Raw genomic sequence first — 26,224 nt, forward strand, 5'->3', positions numbered from 1 at the left:
TAGTTTCCACGGTTTTTATTTGACAAATATCACTCCAGACTTATTTCCAAAATGTTTTTTTACTTCAAAACTAATGGAGTATAGTACTACATGGTATGTTTTCACGTAAGAAATATCGCACACTTATTTATTAATTTAACATATAATCTCTTGTCTTTATCCATACCTTTTATAGTCAATGTAGAATTAAACCAAATAATGTAAATCTACTGTAAAAAATTCCATACTGTATACGCAAACAAAATTAAATTGATAACATAAATGAAAGATTGCAGTTCAAGAATTGATCATTATTAGTAAAAAAAATTGAAAGTTAATATTAAATTGGGTATGCACAAATCTAAATGTGTACGACTTGAATGCACGGATAGGTTGGCTATACAGTATAACGATTGCAATTGTATGGCTAAAAAACCGGATGTCCAGGCATTATCTGGGTCCCAAAGAACAGAATGTATGTCTTATCAATAGAGTGCTCCTTGGTGCCTGGCAATGTGGTATGTAATCAAGCATAACTCTCAAGGGCGTTTAAAACATATGAGCAATGTACTGGCCTTTATCGCAATCTTGATCGACAGCTGGGTTGGTGTTACTTCAATCGAGAGCATTTTATATAAATGTATGGTTCCTCTCTTAATTAAACATGTCTTTGGGTGAAGACTTTAATGCCATGCAGTAAGACGGCACTTTTAAAGTTTATGTTGGAATGCGTTTATTTATCCCAAAGATGACATCTGTCAGTTAGCATCTTGTATCTGGCCCAGACAGATTTGTAGGACTTGCAGATTTGCCTAAAATTACAAAAATACATCACAGGTTAATTATTAGAACCTCGAACATACTTACCAACATATACTACTTTACATATACTGGTATTTTAAATAAATAACGATATATACTTTACTTTCATTAAACATACAATATACATTTACTACAATAAATGAATTACAACCACAAGTGAGTTATGGGGGTTGTTTGACCACACTTCACCAAAGTGTCTCCTGCAGGCTGAAAGCGACGAGGGGGAGAAGTCGAAGCATCGGAGTCCAAAGCAAGCGGACAGTATTTTGCTGCACTGCCCTCTACAGCCCATCATGTCGCCCCGCAGCCCTATGACCACCAGCTAGTGGTGATGGTCACCCAAATCAGTGCTATGCTTAGCTTTCAAGATCTAACAATAGAGGCATTTCGGGTGATTTGGTCATAGGCTATACTGTATTTACTTAACCACCAATTAATACATTTTAGAACTTGGTAATGCTACTTTGAAATGGTGATTATAGGTTTGTCACCTGTGCATCATATATACGTTTATGACAAAAGATATTGGTATATGTAAAGCATGCACTACACTCCATATTGTGACGAATTGGCTGCCAAGCGAAGGAACGTCGAACCGAGGACATGCACTGAGGAGATGGAGTAATTAAGCACATTCATTTGCAGATATTATTTGGATTATTGCACCGCATGGTCGTGAGAGATGGTGGTGGCTTTGGAAGGCCTTCATCTGACAGTGGATTAACCTAGGCTGATGATGTTGATGTTGTTACTCTATGCCTGACTGTCGAAAGTACAAAAAAAATAACTTAGAACATTTCTACTCAGCATGACTACACAGACGAAAACTAAATAAACTTAACTGAATGTATGGTTTCATATAAACCTATGACTTTTAATTGCATGGTTTTAACATTTTAATGGAGGATAATTTTAAGTAAAGGTTACCTGGGTTTTCAGAAAGGTACCTTTATATACTAGTGCCGACTGTCTCCTCCCACGACTACCGACTGCGGCTCTTGCTCACTATCCCCTCCACAACCCCCCCTACAACCCCCACCACTACACAAACAAGTCCAATCATTAGTCCAGAGCAGGGGTCGGCAACCTACGGCTCCGGAGCCGCATGCGGCTCTTTACGGGCTGCTTCTTGACGATATGTACGTATGTACAGTATGTACTCAGATGCATTGCGGCTCTTGAAATACTGAATTTTGTACCGAATTGGAAAGAAATGTCTCTTCTTGTTATTTTTGGTTGCCGACCCCTGGTCCAGAGGAAGGTTGCATGGCCTAAAACGAAAGAGGCAGGGCCCTAAAGAAGAGGAGGCAGTTCCGAAAAGGAGCAGGGCTCAAAGAGGAAGAGACAGGGGCCTCATCAGGAAGGGATGGGGGCCTAGAGAGTAAGTCGGAGGGGCTTAAATAGGGAAAAGACAGGGCCTGAAGATGAAGGCCCGGATTAAAAAGAAGAAGGGCCAGGGCCTAGAGAAGTTGAATGTCCCTGTTTATTTAAGGTAAAGGTGTGGAAAAAAAATACGTGCAGCAGTTGGCATACCAATAGAGCCGCATGTGTGGCTACGGGCCAACGAGTAAAGTTTGATTGAAAATGCTTTCCAAAACCAACCAAACTCTACTTACAACTCACCAAATACAGCATCACTACATACTGGGGATTTTCAAAGTATAATAACAAAAATATATAAATTCTGACAGCCTTTGAATGTTGAAAGTGAAAATGGATGCAAAAATGATACTCCTGCAGCAATGGTTATTACTGTGGGTGTATTTACTATAAAGATGCATTGTCTGCTTTATGTAGACATAGATATCAAGACGTCATTCGAAACGCGTATGCCATTGTGGTCCAAATATGCCAAATTCTTAAGATTGCCTGCAAACCACTCAATTGGGATTACGTACAGCAGTCACTGCCCCCAACTGGAAGACTACTGCCCACTCGCAGAATAACATTTTCCTGCACTGCCAACTAATAGTGATGTCAGTCGCTTACCACGTGTAAAACACTCTTGAGACTACCTGCCATAAAGGGCACTCTATCAAACTTAGATGATTATTAAAGGTGGCAGCTCACCTTGCAGTGTTTGAGCTGAAGCTCTGTAAGCTCCACCAGCCCCTTGCGGAATGCCATCACTCGCCTGCACCTGAAATCCTTCAGCTCTGTGTGGACAAATACCATGATACAAATAGTCGGATGCTCCAAGAGGCTATTTTATATGAACCTTATGGCGGTACCCTGGGGTTCCATAGTACCCGGTTCTCGCATAACGTCTGTAATGCAGTCATTTTTAGTCTGTTGATGGTCGGCGATGCGGCAATCGACTCATCTCGACGAGCTGTACACGATGCACTATTTAAAGTTGAAATTTTCGATAATGGATTTTTTATGATGTTTGGCGTTTCGACATCGCGGAGTAGCACTGATTTCGGATTGATTGGTACCCCAGTCACGGAGTGAAGTACACCCCTGGAAAAAATAGTGTCCCAGAAATAAAAGATTTTATTGCCTCGGCCATTTTGTATTATTTGGTACCCCGGGGTACCGTCATAAGGATCATTTGCTAAATTACGTTCTGCATGGGAAAGAATGTTTTCAATGTCTACAATATTAAAAACAAATAGGGTAAAAGCGTGATTAACATAACACTTTATATATTTGTAGGCACATTGTATGTTTGATAGCATCCATACAACCGCTATGATCCAATGCTAGTCATGGAGATTATTTAACCATACTTCACCACACTAGTAACTGTGGGCTGGTAATAGGAGGGGGCCAGGACAGATTTAATTATCGTTTGCCACTCATGTTAGTTGTAGCTGTGAAACTGAATCCTGAATCAGGTCACTAGGTTCATACTTCATTGTGTTAACCACTATCGCCCATATTTAATTAAAAAAAACATATTTAAGCAGGAAAACCTCAAAGATTGTGAAGATTATTTTTGAAGACAGTACTGAATTTAGATGTTTGGCTAGTTTCATTACTGCATGTTTGGTAAGTTGGAGAAAACTAGAATACCTGGAGACAACCCATGCATATGAGGCGGTAACATTCAAAGATCCACACGTGGATTCTCAAATCCATTGCTGTACTTTTGGTCGCCTACACCACCTATTGTTGCAAGGAACTCGCCCATGTATGTATCGACCAGGCTTAACCTTGTTTAATTTCTAAGCATCCAAAAATCAGACAAAATAGAGCATATGCAGCGTGATTTCATCATAGGTCAGTGGTATAACTCACCCTGCTACTATGAACCCCATAGGAAACTACTCTAGCAAAGTTATGCTCACTTTCCTGAAGCCACCTTCTCGTTCGTAGCAGACCTCAACATTGCCATTTAGCTCCTGAACAACCAGATTGCCATACACACGAACATAACTCACCCTGCTTTCCAGTAGAGGACAGCTTTTCAAAGCGCTGGAAGGAGGTCTGTTGCTGGCTTTCGGTTGCAGAAACGTCCTTGTTGCGGGTGCGTGCGCGGTCCAGCGCTTTGTTGGCGTTCTCGTAATCTACGAGAGCCCTGGTCCGCCGGTACAGCAAGTCCTGTGGGCAGCCAGTGATGTAAATGTATCGGCAATGACCACACTCAGGCTGGTGGTAGGATAATTATGGAGCATAAGTAAGTGTGCCTTCAGTGGTTATGTGTGTAAGTGATGACTGGTCACCTTGGCAGCTTGCGAGTCCTTCATGTAATATCGAAACAGGTCTGAGAGCTTCAGATCTTGATCAGAAGCCACCCGTCCCTCTAGTTTCTGTAAGACAGTAAACACATTCCCTGTGTGTAGTAGTTAATGGACTTATAACCATTCACTCCCAGCAAAGATTAAATGAATTGTGATGATTCATGGTTGTGATTGGACGCAATAATAGGTTATATTTCTATATATTAATTACCTTCGTTTGCATTGTTTCTTATTGTTTTTGTGTCTTATATAGGGGCTTGTTCACTCAACCCAAATGTAACACTCTTGTATCATTTTCAAACAATGTTCATACAATGTTACTAATCGATTCCACAACAAAAAAAATTGCATGCATTGTGAGCATACGAATAATATGAATCGATGAAATGATATACGCATTGTAGTATATGCAGCAAATCGGCTGTGATGTCATACTACTGCGTACGTTTTCACGGTCGTGGTGTATTGTTCTCAGGTGAGTTATTTGGGTCGTTCTGCGTGTTATTTGGCGTGATCTCACTCCATGTGCCAACACTAACCCGAAAACACATCAGAGAAAGAGTTACAGCTGTCATGGTGTGCCTTAGAGGCAAGGCCATAGGAACTAAACAAAAAATTTCACTTCACTGTGATTTTATCTTTTCCCAAAAAAAAATGTGATTTTTTTTATACTATGGCATAATTTTTTTAAAATGTGTTTTATATGAAGAGAATTCATGTAAACAATAGCATTACGATACACTATGCACTGTCATTTTATTTGCCAAACATGAAAAAATACGGCACCTTTAAAAAGCTTCAGTGTGCACTAGTTGAGCATCGTGAGGATTTAAAGCGGCTGTGTAAAATTGTCCACGACGTGCATTCAAGCGCACTGTGATGTACATCCCTTTGCAGTTGCTATTACTTTTAACAGAAAAGCGTTGTGCGTAGGAGATACATTAAAATGGCTTGTTCGCATGTTATGGATAGGATATGGCACAACCTAACAAGTTAGCAAGGCTTACTGACCACAAGCAATGGAATGCTAATGGCCGATGTGCGACAAACCATAATAGACTGTGAGTTAGGGTGCTTAGTCTCATGAATGTAGCTACAGATTTAATGCTATAATGGGAAATAAAATATACACACGGTACGAAAAATAGGGGTGGAGCAATGGCGCAGTGATTCACGTACTGTACTATGAACCTGGCAACCTGAGTTAAACATTCCAGGCCATTCTAGATTTGAAGCTTTCGTGACTGCAAGGATTCATACTCTTAGTTCTTTCGGTAAAGTCACGTAGGTAAAAAATGAAATGAAATTAATAAAAATAACACAATAAAAATCACGACGTTTCGGAGGCAACACAAGCTTCCGTCTTCAGGTGAAACCGTCAAAGAGCGGCTTAATCATTCTTTGTTTCTTTCGGTTAAGTCACGTCTAAAGATAAAATAATAAATTAAAATAATAGCATATTACGACGTTTCGATTGCAACACAAGCAATCATCATTACCCACCCAGCAGTATAACAGTATAACAAAAGCAGTAATTGACCACTTCACAACTCCTCCTCCCCCGCTGCCCTTCCTGGCTCCTCCCCCCTTAACCACTATATAAGGTACAGATATTTTGCTGTGAAGGTTTCACCTGAAGACGGAAGCTTGTGTTGCCTCCGAAACGTCGTGATTTTTATTGTGTTATTTTTATTAATTTTAATTTCATTTTTTACCTACGTGACTTTACCGAAAGAACTAAGAGCATGAATTCCAGGCCATGGTTAACACCAGTGGTGAGTTAGATCTGAACTGGTCCTGGGCACCCCTTCACCAACCTGCATTGACCTGTGTGGTGAAGTCTGGCCAAACAACCCCTCATGACCGACACAACGTGAAAAGGCCCTCAATCAGTCGTTTATTGACATAGGCTTGCATATTATTAAATACAAAACTCCTATAAATATAAGTTGCCATGCTAATGAAGAGTCTTACCCTTGTTTTTTCCAGCACATCAGCAATACAAAGGTATAACCTGAAAGACACGGTGCTTTCTTTTTACGATGAACAAAACAGTTGCATTGCTTACTTGTTACTCATTAATTGTCATCTCTGTGTTTGTAAAGCAATCAAATCCATTCAGGAAATTAGTTTACTTGCTAAAGTTCCTGGAGTCCTGTGTGGCCAGGCTGGTGAAGCTGGCTGAGATGTGGAGGTAGTCCTCTGCGATGTCTACACACAGACGTACCACAACCAATACATCACGTCAATTCATAAAGTCCTTTTTCTCTCTCGCAAAATGTATCCCAATTCTGCTTTAAGCATCACATCACAAGACGTACTAGCCAGTCGGATCTCCTGCAGAGCAGTGTAATCATTCATGTTAGAGAACCGCCAACGAAAGAGGATATCACAGAGTTGAAAGCCTCTTCAAGTGACCTCTGGTCCACACAGGAGCAGGCAGCACCTTCCTACCCACTCTGCAATGTGAGAGTAATGTTTTTGCCACATGACTGTCAAACCGATATTTCATTCTCAGAGCCGGAATATTTCCACATTAAGTGCAGAACCAATTTTAACATCCTTTGTTGTCTCAATGATTGCTGGGAGGTGCTTTCAATGTTGGAACAGTGTTTTAACGATTTTTCTATACTTAAATAGTTGCTTTATACATTCGTGGATAGTGTGTGGAGCTTTAGAGTACCAAGGGTAATGTACCTGTATTCTGCTTTATGCTACTCCGTGCCTCAACAACAGCAAGGCCTGCAGTGCCACCTACTAGGGAAGATGTTAAACGATTGTAACACTGAAATCCTCAAAGTATACGTGAAGAAAATATCATAGCTGCAAGATTCTAAGTTAAAATACTATAACTGGAGTACTGTACTATTCTTTCATTTTGGTAACTTTTCCCATTGGTTATTCTCAAAGTACTACAGTTTAAAATGAATATAATCTCACACTTTCTGCTGTAATAAAGGTGTAAATTATTAGGAAAATACATAATAACTCCATATTGTAATCAGTGCAGGCCATAAAACCTTAAATTTAAATAAACACGAAGAAACATGTACAAAAAGCCCCCAGCCGTGTGCAGTATGTAAAACCCATCACTTGTTCCTGAGCCACAATGCAGTTCTTCAGGTTCTGTGATGTGGCAGACTTGTTGAGTGTAGTGGTTATAAAACTGCGCTAAGAATCCGGCCACTTAGTCATGGCCAATGTCAGCGACAAATATCAGAACTGGTCCGAGGTCCCTGGTGCGGTGTATATAAACATTGGCACTGGGTGTGGTGCTTGCCACAGCACCCCACCTAGCACCAGTCCTGGCCTTAATGAGTGCTTGCTCACAGCACTTGCCACAAAGTCTGTGTAGACTGAACTGGATATATGTCTTTGTCATTCCTGTAAAGCCAGCCATGCTCCAATGATAATTTATACAAAATAAAATACATAAAAACACAATGAAACCGGAATGACTAGAGTAAAATTAATCAAGGGTGAATTTAAAGAATACAATGTTCTCAGTTGTTGTCCACATACTCTTGTGTGCTTTTGTCATTTTGTCAGCCTTGGTGGTGGCATCTTTGATTCGCGAATGATAATCCACCAAGAAGACTTTCTCATGCTCCATGAACTCGTCGATATCCTGTAAAATAAAGCGGCAGCAAACATGAATATAAGTATTTGTTGAGTTTTTTTCTGCTACATGTCATACTATACAGTCTTAAAGAAAAATATTTTTGCTAACTGCCATGTGACGTCACTGCACGCATATGCGTGATTACTTCACCGGCATCCCACAGCGGTGAACCGGGTTCGTTACACATGCACCCCCCTCCACGACCATGCATCCCGTGTAAATGCATGGGCAGTACTAGTTTTTTTGTTGTTGTAGTGCGACTCAACACGAGTCCAGTACAAGGAGGGAACAGAAACTCTGAGCAAAAACCTGCGCAAGGGCGTATTAAGGAGGTGGGACATTCTGGCTCTTCGTCCCAACCAAATGGGGACCGCGATTGGGAACATGAAAGCTTATATGAGGAGGAAAAGATGAGGGGAAAGATAACTAATATAATGGGGGGGGGGGGGGGGGGGGTAGAGAGGGGGCTGGGGAAGCGAGGGAGTGCTAGTTAATTTTTAAAAACAATAGTAGAGCAGTTGGAGCACCATTTTGTTCGATGCACGTGCTTACGGGGAGTTTGTTATTTACGCGGAGTTCCTTATTCACATGGAGTGTTATTTGCAATTGATCGCCCTGATGAGTCAACAAGCCCCCCCATGCCATAATTAGTGAATATTACCAAAGCTATTCAAAGGTCAAGATCAAAAGGTCATCACAGCCAACGTCACTGGTGCCACCGCACTTTGTTATTGCTTTCTTCCTCCTGATACGTCACTAAAAGTGTGGGTCAAAGTGCGTGTGGCATTCAAATTACAAGTCATGTGCTTGGTGGGTAGTAGGATGTGATAGGCGGTGTTTTCATTCCATATATACCGGAAATACATTTACTGTACTGCATTTTTGCTCGTTAGTTATAACAATACATGCACTGCATGCAAGCTATGCACAATTTTATTGAACAAAAATCATATTGAATAACTTTCAGCTCTTTGTTAATCCACTGCTTGGTGAAATTCTCCCCATGCCGTGTCGGTCAGGGGGGTTGGTTTGACTATACTTCACCATGCTGGTCTGTGCGGTTGCTAAAGGGGAGGCCAAGGACCATTTCAGATAACGCTTGCCACTGATGCCAATCATGGTCAGAAATCAAACTCGGCTCACCAGGGCCATACATAAAACAGTAGCAATAACTAATGCGCCACCATTCCCCCAACAACAATATACATGCATAGTTTTTGAACATTGCATTTCTAATACAGACGGTTCAATCTATTTCTGTACAGTGCTGTTTTTAAAATAGTTGTACTATGCTATGGAGGGTGGGTGCGGTTGCTGAGAGACAAGGGTATATATGGGTTTCTTTTGCACTAGTGTTAATTTATTTTAGTCATGGGTTTAATCTACTTGATAACCCATGGGATGTTCGTTAAGTCTTAGTCTGTGGATTGTATTTAATCAGTCTCTTAGGCTAGTCGATTCAAGAAGCCTTAAATGTAGTCCACTCTTACTGCCATTCCCCCCTCCAACCGACCACCCCTCTATATTATTAGGTCAGCCAATCGCTTCACTCAGTAAATATTTTTGAATGTGCACATAGTCAAGTACCATTTCTAGTCTACCTCAGCGCACTACAATCACTAAATTATACTGGTAGGAACCTCCTGGTTACACCAGCCCACAGGGGATTATTGTGTCCGTCCGTCGTGCAGGGAGGGGCTGGGTGGGGAGGGAGGGGCTGGGTGGGGAGGGTGGGGAGGGGCTGGGTGGGGAGGGTGGGGCTGGGTGGGAGGTGGTAGGGGTGGGGCTGGGTGGGGATGGGCTGGTCACCCCATGGTGCCCTTATAAAACTCAACGTTTAACCTACTCACGTCGGCTTGTGCCCGCCCTCACAGTCGGGCATATTTGCGGAATACACCACGCCGCCGTTGAGCCTAGCCATTGACCGAGCAACCCAACGTTTCTACCAGCTCCCTCCGCAGGAATGTGTTGTTAGACTTCACGTATGTATTTAGACTCCTTAATTTAATATCATCAGTCAGTCGCGCTTTTGTCTTTGATTGGGAGTCGTCATAGTCTTCTTTATGCTTGATGATTGTTATACCACTCGTAGTCATCGTTGACGAAGGACTAAAATAGGCAAAAAACACATTTTTGGACACGAATATTTCTAGTAACTAATTTCGATAACAGGATGCGTGCCACACCTCAACTCCGGAGACGACCAGCTCGTCCGCAGACTTCACCACGTTCCGGAAGAATCCTCCCAGCATCTCCTTCTTATTCTTGCCCCGCACGTTCAACTGTCAGAAAAGAAGAACAACACAACTGTTCTGTGGAAGCAGATCTGATTTGAAGATTATCCTACCAAGCGCTCAACATAAGAAATGTGCGTGCATTCACTTTAACCATCAAAGCGCCTACGTTTGTCAAATAAGCGATGGGCAGTGCTCAACTCCGTGAGTAATTCTGAGCCAGTGGTTCAAATTCATCTTCCCATGGCGGGGAGCAGTCTCTGTTTATAATAATATTTAAAATAATAATTTACAGCTCTTTGTCAAACCACTGGTAGATGAAGGCCTCCCGAAGTCATTACGATTTCTTGATGTCCTGCGCCATAACAATCCACCGAACGCCTGCAACATGAGCTGATTCCATTGACCCAACATGTATCATGAAAACTAAAAAGATTAAGCTGAGCCCAAGCAATCCTTAATGACAGATTCACCCTTAACTGCTATTCACATCAATACTGACATTTTCTATAACTAAAAGCCAATAAGACGCTGAGATGGATAGACGAGATGGACAGATAAAGCTGCAGACTGGAGTCACACCTCATGCGTGTACTCGAGGAAGACCTGTAGGTTGGAGTCCTGGCTGAGGACAGGGTGGGTAGCCAGTCGGACCAAGAAGCCCTCATGCATGGCCACAGTCTTCTTGAACACCACCAGATACTCACTGCAAGCCAAAAGCACAACACTAAGTGATACCTGCAAAATCATGCAGATTTTTACGTAAACTTGTATGATTAATTTCAAATATTACACCATCAGCCATGGCCAATCCAGTGGTAAAGGAATGACAGCTTACATTTTTTTACATAATGTTATATGTAAATTTACTTATCAGCTTAAATATTAATATTTTTCAGCAGAATTATATGACATGTTTAATAATGCCAACATGGAGTAAGAGTTAATTCTGTTGATGAGCGTAAAAAAATGTTTCCCAAACGTTAAATATGCATTACCACCAAGTAATATTTTGTAACACTTTTCACCAAATGATTCCTGAAAACTGACGATGACATCTGCAGGACACAGAACTCACGCTTCCACTTCTTGTTTCATTCTGGAAAATTCTTCCTTTGTCATCGTTCCCTCGGACTGACCCAGCCTATGCAGCTTATCGCGCGAGGCTGAGAAATCGGGTCGCAGTGGCGCTGGGGGGATCTTCACAGAGGACACGCAACGTAGAGCAAGAGAACACGCAAAGCTCAGGGCCACACATACCACAGGACATACACACTTTAACAATTATTATTTAAACGATAACCACAACAAGCTATGAAGCTTGCACTCAAATTGCATATGGTACATATTGCTCATATATCATCTAGGTTAACATTATCAAGTGCGGTTGGATTGCAGAATAAAAATAAAATCAGTAATGCAAAGTCAAGTGAGCATTTTCATATCCGGCACTTACAATGAAGCCCGCGTAGGTTCCGTTCTCCACGTATGAGTCATGCAGCCACACAAAGTCTTCGTACTGGCGCGATACACACACCTTGCTGTTCTTGAAGGCTGGCAAAATTGTCTGCGGCACAGGAATAACATGAAGGCAGAGGTGCAGCGCTGCAATTGTCTGCTTACGCCACTACTGGCAGAAGAGCCTGTACTCTAAGGCAACCCACATAGAGGGTATTTGGCCTACGCTTTCACACCGACCAGACCCCTTGGAAGAGGTGGGAATGCCCACATTTCACAACACCATCACACGTGACCTGACACTTGACTAATTGTGGTGTACCCACATTTCTTGCTTGGTGGTCAGAGGTGGGGAGATTGGGAGATCGAACCGGTGCCTTCCGGATTTCAAAGTTAAGTGTGCTAACCATGGCAGTACAGGAATATATTACTTTAATTTACTGAAAATGTGTTTAAATATTTACAGACCGCTCAGTAGTAATCAAAATGGAAGTGTGCAAAGCCATTTCACAAACTTTTAAGCCTTTTTAATATACATGAAGTATGTGAGGCATTTAAAGACTAAGGCAGCAGTCAAAATTCAAGTTAGCAAAGCATCCACCATGCTAACAATGTTCCGTTTGCTTAAAAGGCATGGAAAACTACTGTATTCTTGTTTAGAGAAATTTATAACATAAATAACATGCAATGAAGGAGCAGCAGGCTGCATGTCATGCATGTAATTGAGGATTTCCCAGGCAGGTGAGCTTCAATGGCTTAAAACATTAGATTTAGAGCCAACGGAGGCCTTGCATGTTATGCATGCATGGTAAACAATGCGAAAGGAACACGATGCGATGGTCATACTTAAATAAATCAAAACTATGTTTAAGCTAATCAAGAGATACAAAACCACTCTTGCAAGACAACTTGAGCCAAGATGATATCAGCTGCCAAGAAATTAGACAAATAAACCTGCCATGTTTGTTTGTGCATTTGCAGTTGTGTGTGACATAGAGCCACAGAGCAGATACATCTAAATCAGAACCAGGTGTATAATCATGCAATTTAAATACAATATATATAGATGCTCTGCAGAATATGGGCCTAGAGTTACCTTTGAAAAATGTGCCTATGTACCCACATACATGCTGGGTGCACCTGCCAACCAGAGGTAGATTATGGGAACAGTTCCTCTCTAAGATTTTAATAATACGATTTTATAAGCCATCACTCGATGAAAATAACTCTCACATTTTCGCCTTTATTGTACAATGCTATGCAATTTTAATTGGCAAGGTCATACATTTTTATTGTCAAGTTGTGAAAACATTGTTAAATAGTTTTGTACCCAGAAGCTACTCTAATAACCCCATAGCAGAACAGAAAACAAGCGTAATATTTGATATATGCTCAATACGGCACAGTATTGATTTCACAATAGAAGGAACATGTTGGTAGTATTAGGGTCACCAGAACCATTTAGTTGCTAACACTTTATTTCAGAGCAAGACAACATTTGTAAATATTGTTGGGGGTTTGGGTAAAGGTGACCCACGAACACACGAGGTGTACCACTTCAAAACGATGGTCTTGCGATGCAACAATCCATCTAGCTCCTGCACACGAGTTGATTTCATCGCTTCATCTCTGCAGTGGACGTCCTCTCAGGGGTGTTCTCTCCTTTGGCTACCACTCTGTGTTGAGCCTTAACCAACCACCAGCCTAACATCCCTTCTAGCACTATGCCTTGATATTGCCAATTGTGATGTGATGATTGTTATCAGTAGTTTGAAACCTGTGTTTGGCAAGTGGGTTTGACACGTTGCAGTTCTGCATGGGTTATCTTGGTGTGAAATGTGGTTTTGACACATGGGCGGTTTGAAATATTGGTTTCACACGGGGGTCGACAACCTTTCAAAGAACAAGGGCCATTTTTGTTTTTGTGTTTGACCAAAACAGTTTAAGAGCTGCATCACACGCAGAGCTACTTGTACACAAACAGAAAAACAGCAGGTAGACAGCAGACGGCAAACGAAATCTGACTTAAATAAACTAAATAGGTGATGTAATAAACTGCGACTATTAATTTTTTTCCGCCTTAGTTCACTCTAGCAAGAAAGTTTGACTACATTTTGTTGTCATCAAGATATTCCATATCTGCCATATTTTATCAATTCACTTTACATTAAATTATATTTAACTTTTTTTTAAACGACTGCCCACAGGGGGGCAGCCAAAGATCCAACAAAGGGGAAGCCAAAGAGCTGCACGCGACTCTTTAGCCGCAGGTTGCCGACTCTTGGCTTAACACATTGGTTTGACATTTTGATTTAACATATTCGTTTGACAAATGGGTTTGACACATGGCGTTGACACCCGGATATGACACATGGTTTTAACGTGGCCCCCGTGTTTCGATTACACCTTGGTTTGACACATTCCTACATTAGTGGGGCTGCCATGCATGCGGATTTGACAGATGGGTTTTGACACATCGGACCTAACCACAGTTTGTTACACGTGGGTCTGATGTGTGTCCCCTCCCTTTACCTTGCTTTGACATATTGGTTTTATACATTCGTGTGACACATGGGGTTTGACACGTGGGTACTTTAGCACGTGGCCTCCCGTGCGCAGGTGACGTTACCTTGGTGCAAACTGTGAAGAGGACCCGGTCTCGCTCGCTCACGGCGTCCGTGATCGACACACGCAGCGCGGGCTCCCCCTGCAGGTCGATGCTCACAGAGCGGCCCTGACAGCACAATCAGCAACACTCGATGCATTTCCCGTTGAGCTGGATACAGGAGGGCCAATTGCTTGTAGCGAGCGCCTAGTGGCCGTCGTCGTTGTCAGCCTGTAGCTTCCCACTGCTGGCAAAAGCCTCCTCCCCCCCCCCCCCATTTCCTTCAATTCCTTCCTTTCCATAGTGAGTGTCTGGGTCTCCATGTGAGAGTATGGGTCACAATGTGAGAGTATGGGTCACAATGTGGGTCTGTTGTTGTTCTCGTCAGGCTGTAACTTCAGGCAAATTGATTAATTTCCCCCAGTTTATGCCATCCCTGTCCTTCGTGTCTTCCGTCAAGCACCGTAGTGGCCTCCGAATTATTTGATTTCGTCTCACCAAACGGCTGCAATGTCTACCACTGCTTCTTTTGCCTGCCCTCGGTATCCATGCCGTGCTTTCCTCTGTCTCTCTCATCTCTCGTCAATTGTTCTCATGCCGTGACCGACCGAATTTTGACATTCATTGTTTTAACTTTCTGGTCAGAAACATGTGCGGACGTTTTTGTATGCCCCAATACTGATGTAGTGTACATACCCATCACACTGGGCAGGAACGGAACTCACTCGAGGCACATTACACGTGCACACAAGCACGTGGGCTCGCTCCTGATACACGTGGTTACACACATACAGACTCGTCCCGTGATGTGACAAAGTCCGTTCACGAGTTTCTTTATAAAATGCATTGGACAAAACGGCTCAAAACCCTGATCTAAGCTACCCTCTAAACTGTTACACACATTTAACATATTCTACGGTTTCTAAGATGCACATTTCCCTCCTGTATTTAATATGAAACAAGTTTGGGATGCGACTTATAATCCGATAGTTGTGGGTTTGTGTGAGACCAGCTTTGAATCATTTATATTGACGTCGGACACAAGTTTGAGGGTGCGTCTTACTTTCAGAGGGGTCTTATAATCGGATGATGCGATAACACAATGACCACAGGTATGAAGCCATTACTCCTATACATACTGGGCAACTTGCTGAACCTCACTGATTCGTATTAGTGCAAGCAGTTAATCAATCACCTGTCACCCTTTAAGCGAGCCTAACGGAATTGACACTCAGTTATGTTTCTAGAACTCTGTTAGGACATTACGCATTCTGAAAGTGGAAAAAGCACAGCAGTGTTTGTCAGAAACAATTAGTTAAGGGTGTACACAACTGCATGCAGTATAACCAAATAATATATATAGCAATAGCCATTTGAAGTCCAATTATATGCGTGTCCCCTACAATAAAATTATATCATCACAAAGTAAATGGTAAATAACAATATGACTATATTTAAATCTGTCTTTTTTGTCTTATGTTAACAAATAATCTATACATGTAGACAACAGAAGTATTATTCTTGCGCTCACAGGATATTGAGAGGGAGTGCTCCTGCCAATAACATCTGGTAAACCAGCAATATTTATTGAGTAAGCATTACTGCTGGAAAGACCCTAAGAGTCGAGACCTGTCCAGTGTTTGCTTCTTAAAATACACGTGTCGTTTCACATGAATATAGGAAGGTCAATAGGCTAAAACACTCAACAATACTGTTAGTTATTTTAGATAACACAGGTTGGTTGATTTGTTTAGCTATTTAATGGAAATACTGCAATGTAAAACTGCAATTTACGAAAAAGTATTGTCAGTTGTACAGAAATCCAGCTTAACATGGTCACCAACAGTGCCCTCGGCATACGGTATCCCTTTAAAAGTCAACATTCTATTAAAATGTAACCAAAAGTCCAACAACGTTCGCCTTATTGTGTTACCTTTTCGTCGTCTTCTTCTTTCAAAAGATTGATTTCCTCATCCATCTCGGAATAAATGCGTTCTCTTAAGGATCGTTAACGGTGTGTGGCTCAACAAAGGCCAGCCACAAGTTGAACCCGTGATGGACCCAAAGTGTGAAAATGTTGCTGAAACTGGCAAGATGCACACTGAGCGGCGAGTTGACACCGGGTGCAGCCTCCAGTCATCTGAGCTGACGCACTTCCGAGTATTATTCTGCTTCTACACAAACGGGATGGGACTTGCTTATGCACACAGAACAGCACAATGCTTCATAGCAAGGGCACTCAATGGTTTAGGTTCTTTATACATTGTAAATTCGAACAGAGATTCTGAGAAGCCTTCACTGAGTTTAAAATGTAGTGGCTTATGTCGCGCAGTTGATTGACCATGGCTGATGATTGTTTGCTTTGCATTGCTTAAAATACACAGGGAGATACACTGATAAACGTATGTAAGATGTTACAAATGTTGTGGTCTGACGAGTCATGACTTGCATGGACTGATGTGCTGAATGATTATTAGAGTTAGTGAGACGGTGGATTAATTTGATGTCGGGTTATGGATGGGGTTGTTAGATGTTCACGTCTTGAGTTAAACTGATGATGTTGGCATGATTGTACTACGTGCTCATGTTGGTGGTATGATGACGTTGAGCCAGTATAATTTTGGTATGACAATGTTGGGTATGGTGACGGTATTACGACGCTGAGTTCAGTATGATGTTGGTGTGATGATGTTGGTATAATGATATTGAGCCATTGTGGCATCGGTGGTATGACGTTTGTGGTATGATGTTGGTATAATGATATTGAGCAATTGTAACATAGGTTGTATGATGTTTGTGGACATGATAATATTGATATGATGCTATTGAGCCAGTGCGATTATGGTGGTTTATTGTTCGTGGTATGATGATGTTGGTATAATTTTTCTGAACCACTGTAATATTGGTGGTATGACGGATGCGGTATGACTAATATATAGTTATACTGATATTGAGCCATTATGAATTGGTGGTATGACGTTTGTGGCATGCTATGATGCTAATGAGCCAGCGCGATTGTGGTGGTTTATTGTTTGTAGTATGATGATGTTGGTAAAATGTTACTGAGCCACTGTAATAGTGTTGGTATCACGGATGCGGTATGATGATGATATTGGTATACTGCTATTGAGCCATTGTAATATTGGTGGTAAGCTAGCGTTGGTATGATGCCATTGAGCAAGTGTGGTTATGGTGGTTTATTGTTTGTGGCATGATGATATTGGTATAATCCTATTGAGCCATTGTGATATTGGTGGTATGCTAACGTTGGTATGATGCCATTGAGCCAATGTGGTTATGGTGGTTTATTGTTCGTGACATTGTAATATTGGTATACTGCTGTTGAGCCATTGTAATATTGGTGGTATGCTAACGTTGGTATGATGCCATTAAGCCAGTGTGGTTATGGTGGTTTATTGTTCGTGGCATGATATTGGTATGCTGCTATTGAGCCATTGTAATATTGGTGGTATGCTAACCTTGGTATGATGCCATTGAGCCAGTGTAGTTATGGTGGTATATTGTTTGTGGCATGATGATATTGGTATACTGCTATTGAGCTATTGTAATATTGGTGGTATGCTAACGTTGGTATGATGCCATTGAGCCAGTGTGGTTATGGTGGTATATTGTTTGTGGCATGATGATATTGGTATGCTGCTATTGAGCCATTGTAATATTGGTGGTATGCTAACGTTGGTATGATGCCATTGAGCCAGTGTGGTTATGGTGGTATATTGTTTGTGGCATGATGATATTGGTATGCTGCTATTGAGCCATTGTAATATTGGTGGTATGCTAACGTTGGTATGATGCCATTGAGCCAGTGCGGTTATGGTGGTTTATTGTTTGTGGCATGATGATATTGGCATATTGCTCTTGAGCCACCGTGATATTGGTGACATGACGTAATGTGTGGTATGATGACGACGTTGTTGTTAAGTGAACGTGATGATGATGGTGGTGGTGTCAGGAGTCAGCCCACGTGACGCAGCTCGCAGGCAGCCCGCGTCGCGAGGCCGTCATGGCGTGGAAGTGCGGAGGCAGCAGCCACGCCGAGTTGGTCAAAAATCTGCGAAGTGAGCCCGCACCTCACGCCTTCGCTCGTCCCCGTGTCCCCGCAGGAGAAGGAGCGGGGACAGGAGGACGGAGCCACCGCTCCTGATGGAAAAAGAGTGCGGGGTGGGGGGATGGCGGCTCCCTTCCTCGAGCCCGACCCCCTTCGTCGCGTCACCCTTGGCCGGGGCTGAGCGCGTCTTCTCCCGCCCGGCTTTCTATCCGAGACCGCTGGGGCCTAGCTCCGAGTCGGGGGTGTCTCTGCAGAAGGCTGCATTTTTTGAGCGTGCAAATGTTATGGGGATTTGATGCATTTGTGGTCTGCCGTTTCGGGCGGGGTGCACGATGTTGACGAGTCGTTAAATGCAAGGATTTTGGGATTTTGCAAATGTGGCTGCTGTCGTGTCGGTGATGAGGCATTTGGGCGTCGCCTTCCTGAATCTGCATCGGCAAATTTATTGAACATTCTTGAAGCATGCCCAACGAAAACAGCCGTCAACTATTGTTGAACTACCATATAACGTGCCTTATTGCAGTACAATGCTGTTGCAATTTAAATACAGTACAATCTTCACCATTTGTGCATTGCCAATGAATACTGAATTTGAACTCGTGCGTTGTGTGGCCACGTGGTGGGCAGCAGAGGGCATTGCAGCAACATCAATTGTTGTACACTACTTCTAACACCCCCTTTACCAGCCCGCAATGACCAGCGTGGTTAAGTCTGGTCAAGTAACCCCCCACGACCCGTGGATTGAAAAGCGAGGCTTTACAGGACAACTGTGGACATTGCTGGTTATCTCTGCAAAGTGATATCATTGCGATAAATGGAGTACGTGTTATATACGTAGAAGGGGGGGGGGGGGCAATAGAATGAGAACATATCTTTAATGTGAACTCCTGTGACAGGGGTGTGTTCCCCTGAATGTTTTTCATCAGGAATGCAATGCTCTGGCCGTGGTGGTACTTGGTGAGACATGCGTTCGTTCACAGTGAAATGTGAGGACTCTGGGTATGATGGACAACGCTGTATGGGGGACAACTATAGGCCCACGCACCTTAATCGAGTGGGTGATTTGTCTTTCAGGCAATGGCATCGTTAAATCCGACCGCGTTTACCAGGCAATGATTGCCACGGACAGAGGAAAATACGCCAAGCACAATGCCTACATGGACTCGCCGCAGTCCATTGGTAAGCTGGTGGTTGTTGATATTCGAATGGGCATTGTTAAAACGCCTACATGTGTTTTATGGCTTTAGAGATTCAATGACTCTAACACTAGTTTTGTTTGTTTAGGTTATCAGGCAACTATAAGTGCACCTCACATGGTAAGTATTCCACATACCAGCTGGTAATATAGGTTTACAAACACTACGTTTACACATTTAATAAAACAAAGCACGAGTGGAGTTTTAAGAAGCTCCGCCATAATTATTTTGGCACATGCACTGATGTTATTTTGGTGTGCGTGTCTGCAGCACGCCTATGCCCTGGAGATATTGCAAGACCATTTGTTTGAAGGGGCTTCAGTCTTGGATGTTGGTTCTGGGAGTGGCTATCTCACTGCTTGCATTGCAAGAATGGTATGTGCACATGCTCAGCAATACAGCGGAGATTAACGGAGGTTTTTTAAATTATTATTAGTGAAACAACAATATAAAGTCTACTTTAGACACCGTTTTCTTTTGCTTTACTAGTCTAAAGGAACGTGCATGTCATTTGCATATTTTCTGTCTTTTAAATGATACATTCTTGCACAGTTTGACGCATTTGTTGTATGATAATGTATTGCAATTGATTAATCGTTTACGTGCTGACTATGCAAACATTGCCGCACCTATAAAATATAGTTTTAAGTTTTGATGAATTTAATACTCAGTATTTTGGAATGGAAAACTTTTGTATGGTCTAATAAATACTGTTAATTTGTGAAATGTCTAAAATTATTTAGGGCCCTACTGTGTAAATTGCAGTCTTCTCCTACAAGTCAGTTCTTTTCTGCCCTCTCTTTACTGAAGAAGGGTCACTGATTGAAACACAAGTCGAAGATAAGTTTGTTTCCAGAGCAGTGTTATTGAAAAATGTGGTGAGCGTATTTAGGTTAACCATAATAGTACAATTTCCAAATAATAAATCAATATATTTTAAAAGTACGCCTACTTTAAAACTGCTTTTTGTGTATTGTCCTTCGCCCACACCTCCTGTTAGCACGGCTGGCTATGTACAGTGCGAAAGAAGTTCAACATACATACGTAGTGTCACTTAATACTTGGCATATATTTGACATCAAAAACATGACGATTTGTGGGGAATGTGCATTTGTTGGAGTAGGTGGGGTCTTCAGGAAAGGTCATTGGGATTGATCACATCCAGGAGCTGGTGGATGAAGCCGTCAAAAACGTCAACAGAGATGACATGTCTCTTCTCTCTAAGGGGCAAGTGACACTTGTAGGTGGGTTTCCATTGCCTGCATTGGTTTGACAGTGACATTACCATACGCATTGAAAGTAAAACTTATTTCCTGCGTTGTTACCCTGGTTTTTATGTACACTTACACATGCTTAGTTGTACGATGTTAGCTTAAATCAAATAACATAGTTAAACTTAGTGTCCTTTAGAGCTCATATTGCAGTTGCTATTTATTGCATACTTTAAATGGTGTTTGTTACTTTGCAGTTGGTGATGGCAGGCAGGGGCACACAGAAGGTGCTCCCTATGATGCCATCCATGTGGGAGCTGCTGCACCTACAGTTCCACAGGCGGTAAACAAGCCATGAGTGCCTCAATGCACAACGTTTATTTGCATGAAAAGTCCATTGGCCAGACTGCTTGTGTGGCTATTGCATTAGAGCTGGGTTATTACTCTCCCTATTATCAGTTTGATCACTTGACTAAACCGTTAATATAAAAACACTTGGAAAAAACATTCTCTCACCTATGCAACTGGATGGGAGATGATGAGGGAGGCTTATACCTACTGTAATCACCCAGGAATGTCTGTCCTTAACGTTCGTGATGTCACTCCTCATCGACCAGCCCCCCTCATTAATATTCATGAGCAGGTGACATCCTCCAAATGGACTACCTCCCCACCCCTCATTAATAATCATGAGCGGGTGACGTCACTCAATATGGAGTACTCCCCCCCCCCCCCCTCACTAATAATCATGCGCAAGTGACGTCACTCCATATCGAACAGCCCCCTCATTAATATTCATTAACAGGTGACGTCCTCCAAATGGACACCCCCCCTTCATTAATAATAATTAGTGGCTGACGTCACTCCACATGGGGGGCCGAGGCGCCTCCTCCCCCCTCCTCGGCGTCAACTCACAACCCTCACTACAAAGGCAGAACCCTCATGTCACGCGATCTCCGTAACGCTATTGAGACATCAAAGTAAAAAGGACGTCATGATGAACAAGGGATTATAACCTTAAAATGAAATAGGTCTGTGTCGCCGGGCCCTTACAAATTGCACACGAATTAATGCAATCAATATCACGTCACGGTCTGCTTTTCGCTTGCAAGTTTCAGATGTACTTCAATACACCCGTCCTTGGATGGGTAAAAGGCTAGTTGATATTATTGGCATCATCTGCCATGTCTTACTGGGCATTGCTTGTAGGGGGTTTTGGGTGGCAGAATCTGGGGATAGCCATTATTGTTAAAAGGGTCCGAGTAAAGGACCAAAAAATTGGAGTCAATTGCAATTTCTGTATTGTATGTTTCAAGAGTACCGGGGCAGCATTAGCAGAATCCTGGGTGTGAGCTTAGCATTCCATGACAAGATTGCTTTCATTGCTTTTATTAAAAAAAAATGTCCCATTGGATGTTTGAAACTGCTGTTGTTTTTTTTTCAGTAATGTGATCTTATTTTCTATTTTTGTTGCAACGTGGCATGTATCCCAGTTGATAGACCAGCTGAAGCCAGGCGGCCGGCTCATTTTGCCCGTGGGGCCAGCAGGGGGAAACCAGACGATGGAACAATATGACAAGCTGGAGGACGGTACCGTACGACACTGCCCTCTGATGGGCGTCATCTACGTGCCACTCACTGACAAGGACAAGCAGTGGGCATGCTGGAAGTAAAGCTTGCAGGGCCAGAAAGGTTATTGTGAACATTTATCTTTTAATGTTGCATATATTATCACATCCTCTGTTTTCATAACAGAGTGATTCTTACACTGTTAATGAAAAAAGATATTGTGGTTATCTATTAAATAACTGATTTTAGTCCCAGGTAACATTTGTTGATAAACGTATGTTTTCTAATTACACATGCTGAACATAATTTTATTCAAGTCACTTGAAAATGTAAATTTATTTTGAAATGCATAATGGTAATCGTTCATTTCCCTGTAAAAGACTTGTTTGGTTTCTTCATCTACCATTTCTGCTGATATATTATTGATGGAAAAAGTATGGCAAGTAGCACAGTGATTAGTGCACAAGGCTTGCATATCTTGAAGGATGATGAGATCAAATCCCATTCAGGGGTCCACTCAGCCATTATTACTTTTAGAGTCATTTAATTGAGTACCACTTTGTGGGAAATAAGCAATCATCCCATCGCTTGACTTGCCCATGCTATCGTATTTAACTATATTTGTAGAGAGCTGTAAACTTGTGATACGCACAGCCCCATTCCTCATGAACTGGGCAACCACTGACATTTTGGTACATAAATGAACAACTGTAAATGTCTTTCATTTTATGCTTTGCAAGATGAAATGTTTACTGTTTTAAGAGGTCGCATTCTCTTGTGAAGTGTGATAAGACGAGAAGACTTATTTTTCCCTTTGTAGGGATGCTAGATGACCTCTGATCAAGAACCTGAACACCAAACCATGGCGACTGCGTGAAATGCTGCACACTCACTTTAATTGCGCCTTCATATATGTAGTGCCATGCATCTTTTACACAAGATGTATTTAGTGTTTTGTATCTTAAATTCTGTTTTGCATTATCATTCTCACTCGCAAACTTGCAAAATAAGTGTATTGTTGGACCTCAGTCAGTTCGTATGACAGAAAAAAGGAAGACTTGCTGGAAGTTTATATGTTTTTTAATCAACTACATTATGTTTTGCGTTTGCCTTGAACATTCTGTATCTGCAGTGTAATATGTGAGCTGAATGCACTGGAGCTGTGTGATAGTTATTGCATACATTTGAATCTTAAGACATTTCTGAAACATCAATATCGATTGAAAATTCTCATTCTAGAACTCAGTCAACTTTTACTTTGTGCGGATTGCAGAATGGGATAGTGCACATAATTAAATATATAGCAAAATTACTGTGTTTTTGCAGTTTTCTAAAGCACTTAGAGGTTGTATGGCATGTTATTCAGCATAATATCTGACTTTTCACTCCACTTACTGCGAGCTCAATTTATCTAGCTATGATATAGCATTGCTGATGGATAAACCAAGCTGCTCTAAGCATTTCCTGAAGAAGCTCCCAGCATGTGGAGCAAAACGTTGGACATCATGCCAAACAACACGCAGTACAATCTAAAAACAAATCCCAGCCCTATTTAACAAACTTGGCCAGTATGATTTAAAATACAAAATGCTGTTCATGATGTTGTACACTTAAGGGTGAAAACATAATGGAATAATGGAAATCTATATTTTCGATTTGTACGTACATTTTATTTTAAATAGGAAGGTACATTTACAGCAACATGTAACATTGTTTGATAAAATATTTTAATGCAGTTATATATATGCATTGTGTTTTGTGAATTTATTTTTTAATGGTCACAAATTTTCCGAAACAACACTAACATGGTAATACATTGTACATTAATATGCAAAACAATATCTCCACTTTTATAATGCAGCTGAATTTGAGTTGTGGTATGACTTGTTTTTTTATTGCCTTTTCAAGCAGATAGATTTATTGCGATTGTGTTGGAGATCTATGCTCGCCAATCCGAATGTCCTGGCACAGTAACAGATGAACAAATACATGCTTTAAATCTATTGGTAGCAGTAAAAAATTTATCAGTTTGGCAGTTATATTTATTTACTGAATATCAGTTTACTACATGGCTTAAGCTACCGCTGGTTTAATTTTCTTGTGTGTTTTCATGTTGTTTATGTTTGCACATTTAAAAATGTCCTACACTGCATTGTAGTACATAGCTTAAATGTAGGACAGAGAGTGTTGATTTGAATGGAGGACTGCTTCCCAGTATCGTTTGAATATTACTTCTGGTCTGCTCAAATGTATAAAATATCAGTGTGCATATCACTAGATATGTCTGCAAGTGGTGGGTCGCTTATTGTTGCGTAATAATATGTCATTGTTTTGTAAAAAAATACTTATGAATGTGGGTTTTTAGTAGGGCAGGTAACACCAACATTTACTGAAATATCTAAAGATATTGTGAAATTTAGGCCATTATTGGCCTCAAAGTAAATAACTATGTACTGAGAAGAATGTTTGGAAAATGTAATTTGAAGTCGGAAAGTATTGCTTTGTCTTGTCAACAAATGTACTTATTTGGTATGATTTCCACCATGCTCAACACATAGAAAAAAAACGTAATTGGTAACATGATAAAACTGTTTGCCTGGTTTGCAAGCTTTGAGCTTCATAAAAATAAAGTCAACCACCTAGCATCTCTCTTTAAGGATAACACGACATGGGCATGTGAATGCTCTTGTTTCATTTATAAGTGGAAGTATTTATGGAAGCACATAGTGGTTTGCTGTGCTGGAACGTGTTTCCAATAAAGCTTCCAGATTCAAGCAAAGTTGCACTTAACCTTGTTGCTGCTAGACCATGGGCTGTTGTTCTTTCTGATCACTTGTCGTGTACTCATCAGCATATGGTAATAAAAAGACAGTGACCTAAAGTAAAAGCAGCTGGTAAACTCGTTAATTAAATAAGACAATACAAGGTGCATTTATACTCTGTAAAAACAAAAATTTCGTAGTTAAACTTCAACATTTCCCCATTCTTTATTTTTTTCAGCACATAGTAATTTTAAACACATTTAAACATTTCAAACTTTTGATTTCAAGCTGACAATTTACATGTTTAGTTGAGAACTGCATTTAAAATGCTCCAATTCCCAATGACAACTGTGCTGGAAAACGAGTCAAGAAATTTGCGTGAACTCATCCTCATCAACCATGATCTCTCCACTGCTGGTGAATGGAGTTGGCACAATCCCACGTGGTCTCTCGATGCAAAAATCCGTCCAAATTCCTCCACAAGAACAATCTCATCGCTCCCATCTCGACAGTGGTCATTCTCCGGGGCCTGTTCTTCCTTTGGCTCCACTCTCATTCATCTCAACCAACAGCCATGCCCTACAGCAATGTGTTCTCAACCTCACTTAATTTTTCTTAACAGTCAATATGATGTATCTAACTCACGTATGTTATCTGATCCATGTGTTTTATATGTAATTCTGAGCGTACACCGCTCCATGCGCACTTTTACATTTTTCGAATACGTACGGTACAGTACTATCAGATCTAGAAAAAGACGAATGCATAGGCTACAATTGCACCTTGCCTTCGTGGACTTAAGACATTTTACTCGGTGGACATCAAGACCTCATGAACCGTGCCTTGAGTAAAAACATTTAGAAGAAAAAAAATCGAACAGCTCCACGGAGGTTGCAGGAATACATTCCAAAAATATATTTGATGGGAGAGCCAGACTTTAAAGCACACTTTTACCAAAACTATTCAATTGACAATATGTTTAACAAACATTGGATAGCAAAAAAGGCACAG

General features: G+C 41.4%; 2 protein-coding genes across 3 annotated transcripts; one reads left to right on the forward strand and one right to left on the reverse strand.

The window, feature by feature from the left end:
* Positions 1 to 16,695, reverse strand: LOC133347143 (sorting nexin-6-like). The gene is made up of 13 exons (XM_061559162.1): positions 16,340 to 16,695; positions 14,431 to 14,535; positions 11,800 to 11,910; positions 11,422 to 11,543; positions 10,926 to 11,049; positions 10,296 to 10,391; positions 8,010 to 8,115; positions 6,623 to 6,698; positions 6,462 to 6,501; positions 4,470 to 4,556; positions 4,188 to 4,347; positions 2,872 to 2,957; positions 1 to 791 (listed from the first exon to the last, which is right to left on the reverse strand). Exons 1-13 carry the CDS (start codon positions 16,382 to 16,384, stop codon positions 738 to 740), a joined length of 1,212 nt encoding a protein of 403 aa, XP_061415146.1. The 5' UTR covers positions 16,385 to 16,695; the 3' UTR covers positions 1 to 737.
* A 1,661-nt stretch (positions 16,696 to 18,356) lies between these two features.
* On the forward strand, positions 18,357 to 25,338 carry LOC133347144 (protein-L-isoaspartate(D-aspartate) O-methyltransferase-like). 2 transcript variants are annotated; one of them, XM_061559165.1, is made up of 8 exons: positions 18,357 to 18,485; positions 19,550 to 19,654; positions 19,760 to 19,791; positions 19,942 to 20,046; positions 20,795 to 20,915; positions 21,140 to 21,225; positions 22,376 to 22,574; positions 23,252 to 25,338. In XM_061559165.1, exons 1-7 carry the CDS (start codon positions 18,431 to 18,433, stop codon positions 22,553 to 22,555), a joined length of 684 nt encoding a protein of 227 aa, XP_061415149.1. In that variant the 5' UTR covers positions 18,357 to 18,430; the 3' UTR covers positions 22,556 to 22,574; positions 23,252 to 25,338. The 2 variants fall into 2 exon arrangements, with proteins under 2 accessions (XP_061415149.1, XP_061415148.1); XM_061559164.1 differs by having other exon boundaries at positions 23,272 to 25,338.
* Positions 25,339 to 26,224: the final 886 nt, after the last annotated feature.

The sequence above is a fragment of the Lethenteron reissneri genome, chromosome 25 (assembly GCF_015708825.2).
Source record: "Lethenteron reissneri isolate LAM-NWPU_2019-01 chromosome 25, ASM1570882v1, whole genome shotgun sequence".
Lineage (NCBI taxonomy): Eukaryota > Metazoa > Chordata > Hyperoartia > Petromyzontiformes > Petromyzontidae > Lethenteron > Lethenteron reissneri.